Source organism: Dendrobium catenatum, unplaced genomic scaffold (genome assembly GCF_001605985.2).
Source record: "Dendrobium catenatum unplaced genomic scaffold, ASM160598v2 fragScaff_scaffold_133, whole genome shotgun sequence".
In the NCBI taxonomy this organism is placed as follows: domain Eukaryota; kingdom Viridiplantae; phylum Streptophyta; class Magnoliopsida; order Asparagales; family Orchidaceae; genus Dendrobium; species Dendrobium catenatum.
In genome coordinates this window covers 6,083,395-6,094,137 of record NW_021318595.1, presented here as the reverse complement: position 1 = coordinate 6,094,137, position 10,743 = coordinate 6,083,395, and the positions used below count along the sequence as shown (strand labels likewise).

General features: G+C 36.7%; 1 protein-coding gene across 1 annotated transcript; it reads right to left on the bottom strand.

Moving 5' to 3' along the window:
• Nucleotides 1–7,990: 7,990 nt before the first annotated feature.
• LOC110114924 (xyloglucan-specific galacturonosyltransferase 1-like) lies at nt 7,991–9,541 on the bottom strand. Its single transcript, XM_020847970.2, has one exon. The coding sequence runs from the start codon at nt 9,539–9,541 to the stop codon at nt 7,991–7,993; it is 1,551 nt and encodes a 516-aa protein (XP_020703629.1).
• Nucleotides 9,542–10,743: the final 1,202 nt, after the last annotated feature.

The following is a 10,743-nucleotide window of genomic DNA, read 5'->3' as shown; positions in this document are numbered from 1 at the left end:
TGTATTAAATTACTTTTTAATTATATATTACTATTAAATTATGATAATTAACTGTTTGATAATTAATTAATCACTTAGGCTTCGTTTGGGACGGCTTTTTTATTGCTTTTTAAAACGGCGTTTTAGTACAAAAATAAAAAATTTGTACTAAAATTCCGTTTTAAAAGTAATAAAAAAACCGTCCCAAACGAAGCCTTAATTACTCATAGTAATCAATAAGTAGATATGATTAATAAGGATTTTAATAAAAAATAATCATAGTAAACTTCATAAAGTTTAGGGTAGCTTACTTAAGGTTCCATAATATATGTTAAAGGGAAATTCATGCTGAATTATAAATCTAATCATTTTGTTGGTCAAATAAATAAACTGATTAAAATTTCATTTGGGGGAAAATTATTCTATGTTAAACCGGACGGCGTCCGGAGACCAATCAGAATTCGTCATATCATTTTCTGGCTATGTACCGGTGCTTCATACCGTAGTGTACCAGGTGATATAGTGCATTCTAGTTGGCCTACAGATCATCCGGTGTCCACAAAAAATAAATTCTCTCATTTTGGACGACTTTCTTACTGCTTCTTAAGACTATTTTTTAGTATAAGAATTTAAATTTGTACACAAATTTTATTTTAAGAAGCAATAAAAAAATTTTAAGGAAATAAATTGTTATGATTATCTCAACTTATAACAAATTTATCTTAATTTCAGTTAAATCATAGTTGATAAGATGTGATTTTAAGGAACAATGAGGTTCCTTCTTTTACCATTTTGAATAAATGATTTCAAACACTGTGAGACATGTGATAGCATTAATTTTATTTTTAAAAAATAATTAAAATATATATAAATGTGTAACAGTTGGTTTCTACTCACGACTAAGGTTGGCAGAGCTACGTCCGCCATTAATGGCGTCCGTTGATTTTTGAGCGTACAGGTAAGAACTTATAGCAGAAAATAATTAATTATTTATCTAACTTGATCGGCCGATCGGATTGATAGTCAGGCAGGCCCACCGAAATCAAGTTTTTTTTTTTATAATTTTCCTATCATAATTTTTTTTAAATGATAATTTTAATCAACTAATTGACTAATTGTATATATATAGGCCTACCAACTTTTTTTACATGATTTTTTTATTTTAATTTTATTTTTCCAATCATCTAATATTTAATTAAAAGATTGTGCTCATATTCAATCAACGGTAAGAGAGTGATCTATAAAATTTTAAGTGAATCAAATTGCGCTTAGTATTGTGTCGTTTGATCTTATTTGTTCAAGTTTCGTTTGGGATGATTTTTTTATTGCTTTTTAAAGTAATTTTTTAATGTAAAAAAATTAATTTTTGTATTAAAAAATTACTTTAAAAAGCAATAAAAAAAAGTTCCAAACGAAACCTTAATTTTGCATTGACTTGAGTAGAGCTTGAACATAATGTGAGTTTTAAAATTTTATTAAATGAACTTAAAATAAGCATTATATGAGTATATATTAAGTTATTTATTGAATGCACTTCTTGGTTTATAGCCTTAGTGGAACCTTGGCATTTGGGAATATGTCACTATGTACATTCTTTTTTATATGAAACTCAATGATTATTCTGTGATATAGGACAAGTGATAAGTGTATTCTAGCACATGTAAATATGTACTTTCTTTTATGGGATGTGCTGAATAAGATTCAAATTCTTCTCTTATATTTATCTCTCCTTTTTTTTATATGATGTATGAGCATTGACTTTAAAGATTCGTTTAGGACGGCTCTTTTGTTGAGTTTTAAAGCAATTTTTTAGTTCCAAAATTTGTTGAAGTAGAAATTTTTTTTTATAGAAAGCTGCTTTTTAAAGCTGTCTCAAACAAAGCCTAAGTTCACGATCATTTCTCTTCCCTATTGCCTTTTGCTTAGTAAATATCCTAGTGCAAGAAAAGCCATACGTTAGATTGGCACTACGGGAAAACACGCGATTACCGTCGGAAATTCCGGCGGATATTTTTGCGCCGGTAAGCACGGCGCATTATTGCGCCGAAAATCTACGGCGGACTTTCCGGCTCAAACGACGCCGGAAAAGTTCCGGCGATATTTGCGCCGGTATATGCGTCGGAATAAACCAATATCTCACTATTTTCGTTGCACTTTATGGCGGAAAATCACCGGCGCCATTACCGGCGGATATTGCGCCGGGGTATTTAAACTCAACGAAACAAAACCGGCAGATGTTGCGCCGGAAAAATCTCTGGCGTCCGATCCGCCGGAGAAAACCCTATTTTCCGTAACCGAGCCCCTCTGGCCATCACTTCTTTCCTTTCGTTCTCTCACCTCGCCCGTAAATCGTCGTCGCCCTCCGTCGCTCGCCCGTAGATCGCCGTCGCCGATGGTCAGAGGAGTTTGCCGACGAGTCTCATAGCTTTTGTGGTCGCTTCACCGCCGACGGTCGCTCATCTTCGCCGACGGAAGGTTTTATTTTTTCGTTTCTTTTGACAAAATTTTTTCCCATTTCAGTTGGATTACATAGATTAGGTTTAAGAACATATCTTTTTTGCTTTAGTCATGAATTTCTTTTTTGCTTTAGCCATGGATGTTCTTACCATACATTTGCAAGAGGATGTACCCTATTGTATGCTTTTTGCTTTAGCCATGGATGTTCTTACCATACATTTCCAAGATAGATGGTCTTGATATCTCCAAGTGCTGATTTAGGTAGTGGGAAGGTAGTACTAGCCTTTGGAATGCTTAATCATATTGAGAATAAGTGTCTATTATGGAAGCTATACATTTTTTGAGAATAAGTGTCTATTATGGACACTTATAGAGAGAGGAGGATCTACATATGTTGTGTTTAAACACATTGCATGCATGTGTATGCTTTGACCAAATATTTTCTATTTCAATTGGATTACATCAAGGATCATAGCCCATATCTTTTTTTCTTTATCCATGGTGAAATATAGAGTGAATAAGAAGGATTTACATATGATACTTATTGAATTAGAAAAAAACATATGATAAAGTTCAAAGAGAAGTGCTATGGAGAGTTAATTTTAGAAAAGAAAGGATTTACATATGCTATGGAGAAGTGCTTTGGGCGATCAAGTCATTAATAAGAAAACATGTTATTAGTAGAATTCAAGTTGGTTGGTTAAAGTGGAGGAATACATCAAACCTGTTGTGTGATAGAAAAGGACTACTCAAACTTAAGAGAAAATTCTATAAATGATGGTGAGACCTGCAATGCTTTATGTCACATAATGTTGGCCATTAAAAGAGAAGTAAAAAATTAAGTTAAGTATTGTAGAGATGAGGATGCTCAAGTGGCTGAGTGTCTTTACTCTTAGAGACAATGCTAAATGGAGACAATGCTTCAGGCCTATTGTGTGATATATAGTGGAGGAATGCTTCAGGCCTATTGTGTGATTGATATAAAAGTATATGTAAGGATGAGGTGCTCATGTACTGAATGAGTTGCTTTTGTATCTTCTTAGACAGACAATGCTAAATGATCAAATTTTTACAAGCACACCCTGATTTTTTACATCTCTATATTAATTCAGTTTTCTAGATCTATTTAAGAGCGATAATCCATTACTTATTGCTCTTATATGTTGAGGTGTATGGATATTAGAAACTCAAAAGAGTTGAGATGATATTACGATTTATCTCAAGGTCGAAGACATAACATATAGGGCTGCTAAGCGAACCAATACGTTCGACGAGCTACTCGTGTTCCGTTCGATTAAAATGCTCGGTTACTGTGCATCTGTTTATAATTAAGCTAAGAAACAAACTTGAACAATATTTTTAAATACTCGATTCTATAAATAAACACATGAATAGTGTTCGGCTGCATTATGTTCGCGAAACACCATCGATTTGAAGTTCGTGAACAAGATCGACATTAAGCTCGATAGAAGCTTGATTCTTGTTCGATTTTGAACTCGTGAATAAGCTCGATAAAAATAATTAATATTTGACTATAAAATTAATAAATATAAATAATCATTGCCTTTGGTACATAGACTATTGCTTTTATTATAAATGTGTTTGTTCATAGATATGTTCATGAACATGTTTGTTTGATAGTTAAAAAAAATTCGTTAAATATGTTCGCGAACAAGCTCAATAAGCACTAAACGAACGAACATGAACTGAATATGAACCGAACATGAACACTCATTAATTTAAATGAACCAAACATGAATACAAACAATAAAGCTCGAACAAACATGAACCAAACTTGAACAAACTGATATTAAATGAACACAAACATGAACACTCACATACTAGGCTCGACTCGGTTCGTTTGCAGCCCTATTAACAGATGAATTCATTAATGGGGTGAACTTTTTCATTCAGCAAGCGAAGCGACTACCCAGCTTTTTATCAGAAGGAAAGTTTCGATGTCCATGCTCTAAACACAAAAATCTAGTGCACTTAGAAATAGATGATATAACTGTTGATCTGATTAGAAAGAATGACAAGATTAGAAAGAATTTTGAGAACCGTGGATCTACTCGGATGCATGACATGTTCACAGATATTAGAAAGCATGAGAAGCGACCATTGTGGATTGGAGAGGATATATGGGCTGAGTTGAATGCAGCTTGGGGCAGCAAAGAGTACACTAGGAGGAGGGATCAAAATCGATAGAACAGAGCTTCTGATGTTGGGGGCTTGGGTAGTTCACTTCATACAGGATGCTCCGTTCCACATACTGAGCACAAGCGTCGTTTGGTAATGAATTTTAAATATTTTTTAAAATTGTTCTTTAATTTATATTAATAAAATCCTCTTAATTCTAACAGAAAGAGACGCTTGGTAGAGAACTAACTCCTGTGGAATTGCATAGTCTCACTCATAAGCAACAGAAGGATTAACAATGAATTGATGAGAGAGCTAGGAAAGCCCATGTAAGTATATATTTATATGTGTTTTATAATTTTTATTTTTAGTTTAATTAGATATATTAATACTCTACTTTCACAGGAGGAATATACATGGTTTCGAGAGACTCATGTCGCAGCAGGTGAGGGCTCTTCTGGCGGCTCTGTGGAGTTTTATGAGTATCCAGAAATTACCGGCGTATGTTTCGGCGTCGTATCCGTCGGAGATTTCCGACGCATATTTTGCACCGTAAACATCCCGCAGGTTATTTACAGCGTATCAACGGCGTTTTATCCGTCGGTAATTACCGGCGCATGCATACGACGCAAATTACCGGCGCATATGGCGCCGGATTCAGCGGTCGAAATGTCGACGGCTGCCATCATTTTTTGCGCCGGTAATGCGTTGGAAAGTGCGCCGGAAAGATTTCGGGCGCATATTATGCGCCGGAAGACTTTTATCGACGCGCTCCAAACCGGCGCAGTGATATCCGCCGGAAAGTGTGCCGGAAACCTATAATTCCAACGGAAATCTTGTATGAGTGGCGGATATTATCCGCCGGTAATGACGGGTTTTCCCGTAGTGTGGCACGCGATGGTTGTAAGAGGAATCATAATTGTCGTTGACGGAGATCAGAGGGACAAAAGTGGGTGGGAGACGTTGGTCAGAGCAGCCAGAGTTGGTGGGGGTTGGAGGTCGAAGGGACCACAGTTGGCTGGCAATGGAAGTGGAGGGATCGCAATCGCTGAGCGACGGAGGTAAGAGAGATTGCAATCGATGGGCAATGGTGGTTAGAGGGACTATAATTGGCAAACACTGGTGTTGAGCAGCCCAGCTTGATTATAAGCATACTATATTTAGAGATCATTTGATCATCCAAGTAATGTTTTGAACATTTCAAATCTGCTTCGGTCCTTTGATTTTGATCTATTTAAGTTCAGATTGGACCGATTCTGATGTAGTTGTGTTTGTCTCCTTAGTACATTCAATTTGACTATAAATTTGTTGAAATTAGAATTTAAGTGGTCCACATTTGATTTTAGAAGTTGCAAATTATAATAAGTCCCAAGATCCGCTCGATCAAAGCCATTTTTGGGGAAGTATACGTCTTGTAGCAATTTCAAAATCGTTGCAAGATTTTTTTTTAATGATTTTTTTCAATTTCAAATATCACATATGCACATAGTATTTAGCATTGTTGCGTGCGAGAATATACGTGGTGGTAGAGTTTTCAAATTCGCGTCCTAGCGTTGCACGAGTATTCCGCACACAAACAGAAAAGAGAAAGTGAACACCAAGGTTTTTACGTGGAAAACCCAAAAAGGGAAAAAACCACGGGGCCTCGCCCAGTTGTAAAGTTTCACTAGTGTTTTTGTAGATTACAAATGGAGGATTCATCCCACAAATTGGGATAATCCGAATACAATTTGTTTCTCCCAAGAAGTTTACAAAATTCTGCAGATTCTCTACGTTTTCCGAAAATCCGGCAAAGTTCTGGCGTCTTCAGGCGGCAGGAAGAGCTTCGGCGGTAGTCGAGGAGGTGAGGAATCTCCTTTTCCCCTTTCTCCTTCTTCTTCTGCGAATTCCTGGTGTTTCCCGAAAATCCGGCAGAGTTCCGGCGTCTTCAGGCGGCAGGAAGAGCTCCGGCGGCGGTGGTCGAGGAGGTGAGGAATCTCCTATTCCCCTTTCTCCTTCTCCTACTCTTCTTCTTCTCTCTCTTCACTTGAGCCCCCTTTGGTGTAGAATGAGGGCTCTATTTATAGTTTTTCTGGAGTGGCATAGCCCGTAAATAGTCGTGAGATCAAGGGCGAACAGGGAGTGGTTTGAATGGATGGCCGATATCGAATCCTTTGATCATGCACCGTTTGTTGGACATTTGAAGGCCTTAATGATGTCGGAATTCAATGATCTTGGACTCGTTGGATTCGTCTCGTCGAGCCGTTCGATTCGAGTATAAGCTCGTCAAAATCGGAGACCGTTTGGTAATAGTATTTTTAAATATTTTTTTATTTAAAATAAATATTTATCCTATTTTAAGCAAATTAAAAAAAAAGTTTTATAGTTTCCGGAAAGCTCTCGTTGTAATGGCCATCCTCAAATGAAAGGCAACTTAAGAGTAACACAACATGTTAGGCTTGGCGACTTGGCGTACTTTTATGCATTATATATTTACTTTAGACTTTAGACTTTGGAAGAAATGGGCGAATAAACGAAAATGATATATACCAACATCATCGTTTTTGTTTTTTTAAGAGATTTGTTCTCTCCAAATCCTGAAATTTAATATATAAAGCCAATAGTCAGCTATTTGTTGTACCAAAGCATTGATAATGAAGAGTTGACTCCACTTCTTTGCGATTTTTTTTTTTTTTAAGAACATGATATCCGGAGAGGAGGAGTTCGGCAGAGTAACTAATTCCTTGGTGTGTCTAGCAGCAACTAGCTCCATAACTATTAGACCACACACTTATTTTCTTCTCACTTAAGAAGTCGTGCAGCATGAGAGAGGAATACCCAGCTAAGCCTAATGGGGTACTCCTTTGCCATTGAAAATGATCGCATGGTTGGCTTAAAAACTATAAGATAATGGATGCGCCCAGTGTAAAATTAATTATAATTTTATAATCGCAAATTTAGAAATTTAAAAAACTATTATAGATAGTACAATTTTCTTCTTAAAAAACTAATTATTTTTATAACATTGTATTTTAATAAATATTCATTTACAATAATTTTTATATTTTATAAGAGGATTTACATATGTACTTGTAATTAAATTCATCTTCTGCTGTACTTGCAGCTATATTATTATTTTTTATTGCTGCCTAATGGATCTATAGGATGGCCCAACCTTAGCACTCTTTCAGGCTAAGTTGGCCCATTGAAATTTCAAGCTATCATTTTTGGGCCGTTATAAGAAATCTAGCAATTTTTGGCCCACTGATAGAAATCCAAAATATCAGCGTAATATGAATGCATATTCATCAATTTGTTTTCAAATAAATAAAACATAATTTTTCATAGAATAATAAAATAATCTAAAAAATTACAATTTAAGATTTAAATCATTATACATAGTACAATTTTGCGATTTCTAAATAATTATTTCCTATTATTCTAATTTACTAGCAATTTCGGTCATACTATCCATAATAATTCCAAAAGCATCGCGAAATTTCCTAAATTGTGAGCCGGCATCTCCATACAGCAATCCAGGCATTAGCTCATATATAATGTACCTCCTCATCTCCTTCCTCTTATCCGGTTCCACAGCTCTCAGCCTTTCCATCACATTCACCTTCCCTGTTCTCACCTCCTCCTCCTCCACATAGACCGAATACTTCTCGTAATCCTCCGGTAAGTGCCACGGGTACTGATAATAAGCGGTAAACGGGTTAAAAATGACCGGTATACAACCCGCCACCAACCCATCGAAAACGGACTTCCTCGTCGGGCTATCTCCCGGCGGCTGTAAACAAAACTCCGACTCCATGAACGTCGTCATCACATCTCCCGGCTCGCCGCATCCGCCACCGCCGCAATCAACGAACCGACATTCCGCCGCCGCCGCCGTACACTGTTTTATCAACACCGACCTTATGCTTTCCGTTGACTCAGGCCTCGCCGCACCCACAAAACTCACCAGCTTTCCCCGCGCCGCAGAAGCCACCCGCGCCTGCCACGTGGCAATATCGTCGTCCGAATGCGGGTGGAAGTGGGTGGGGTGGGGGATCCCGATCTCATTTAATTCCCACGGCTGCCTCTCGATAAGAAACTTAAAGGGAGATTGCATTTCGGGTAAAGATAAAAAATTGCTGCCCCATGGGCCGTCGCCGACCCGACGGAAATCCCATGAGATTTTCCCGAGAACAAACATATGGTCTCTTCCGCTTCGTCGGGTCCATTCCGGGCGGGTCTCCAGCCACTTCACAAGCTCGCTGCTAAGCCTGTCTTTATCTGAGATCGAAGCGTTGGCGAAGTGCCAGCGGAGGACGTCGAGGCCGGCGTAGAAAGGGACGTAGAATAGTCGGGCTTGGGCCGGGTCGGAGACCCGGCAACGATGGTTGAGAACCCTGGAGTGAAAGATGGGCTCGAGGGAGTACTGATGGGTTCGGTACCAGCCCGGCCCGAGACGCGGAATGGGTAGCCCAATACCATCCTTGACTAAAAACTCACAGAGATCGGTCCATGGAAGAAGCTTATTGCATTGGGCTATGAGATCTTTATTGAACTTAGAAGGCAAATCGTAGACGAAAATTCCTTTACCGCTACAGTTAATGTTGGAGTTAGCAGAAACCCACTTGCGCATTAAATGGAGTTTTTCTTCAACTAGTTTAACGGCTTCGGAAATTTCATTATTGGCGGCGGTAATGGGTTTATAAGTTCTGGACAAGTTGGAGGGGGGGATAAGGTGGCGGAGGGAATGGGATAAGGCGCCGCTGGAGATGCAGTAGGAGTCGAGCTTGCGGGAAGAGAAGCAGATTTGGAAGGAGCTTGAGAGGAGGACGGACAGGGACCAAATGGTGAGGAGGACGAGGAGGAGGAAGGAGGTGGAGAAGGAGAAAAAGGAGGAAGTTTTGGGCGGCGAAGGTGGAAGAAAGGCGGCGGTTTTGGTCGGAAGACGCTGGAAATTTGATCGGCGATGCATGAGAGTGATGGCCATGGCGGGAGGGTTGTTAATTCGTGAATGGTTCATTTGAAATTGTGGAGTGGTTAGGTATTTATACTGCTCGCTCGCTCGCGAAAGCAAGGCTTAGTTTAACTATGGATAATAGGAACGAGGGAGACACGTTCGAAGGAGAGCACGTCGTTTAAGGGTTAGGATAAAGGAAAAGAGTGAAATTAAGGAGAAAGTTGAAGTTATGATAATGTATTTATTTTGAATTAATTTAATGCAATATGTAATTACTTAACTATGCAATTTATTTATCTTAAAATAAATTTGATGATTATTATATTTATTTTGATTAAATTTGAATTAAAATATTCTCAAGTTATTTAAAAAAAAGTTTACGTAAATATAAATTATAACTTTGATCCAATTTATTAAAGAAAAATATTTCTCCACAAGTTTAAATCACGCACTATATGATTTATTGTCTATCATTTAAAAAATTAATAATATTTTAAAAGAAAAATATTGAATTTGAATATTCTTATAATAATTTGGTTAGAATGAATTTATTTATTTATTTGAGATTAATACAATATACAGATACGCAATCAACACTTCTATCACTTTTTTTTTTTCAAATAAATCCAAAAAGTTTTAAACTCAATGTTATCATATTTTCATAACAATATTTCCGCCCAAATATTTTCCTATCATTTACAAATTAGATTAAAATATAATGAAGAATAACAATGGAATATTTTTTATATTTTATAAATCATGTGCTGATTTAATGTTAAGAATTTGAGAAAAGAATAATTCAATCGAAAATGAGTAATATTTCACATGCACAAGTGCCAAATACCAATACATAATTAATATAAGTAGGTGGCTCTCATTAAACTGTACATTAATTATAATTATTCAAATTAAATGTGTTGAATTTGTGTTAAAATAAGATTAAAAAGCATTATTCAGTAGCAATTAAATAATTTTTTATCATCAAGGGAGATATTCATAGTGATTCTATAAATTCAATATACAAAAAGAATCATTTAATTAAAATTTCCTGGTTAATCGATTTATTTTCAACAATTATTTAAAAGTTTCATATAAAGTCAAATTCTAGCATTTAAAAACCAAAAGATTTGATCTCACATAGTTTAAAAATGGTCATATAAGTGGCTTTATGGTAACCACGAACTTGTAAGAGTAGACAAGAATACAAAAAGATTATGAATAGCTAGAAATTT

What these genes read in the sequence shown, in the direction of transcription:
- LOC110114924 (XM_020847970.2), bottom strand. Translation starts at nt 9,541, where the DNA reads ATGGCCATCACTCTCATGCATCGCCGATCAAATTTCCAGCGTCTTCCG.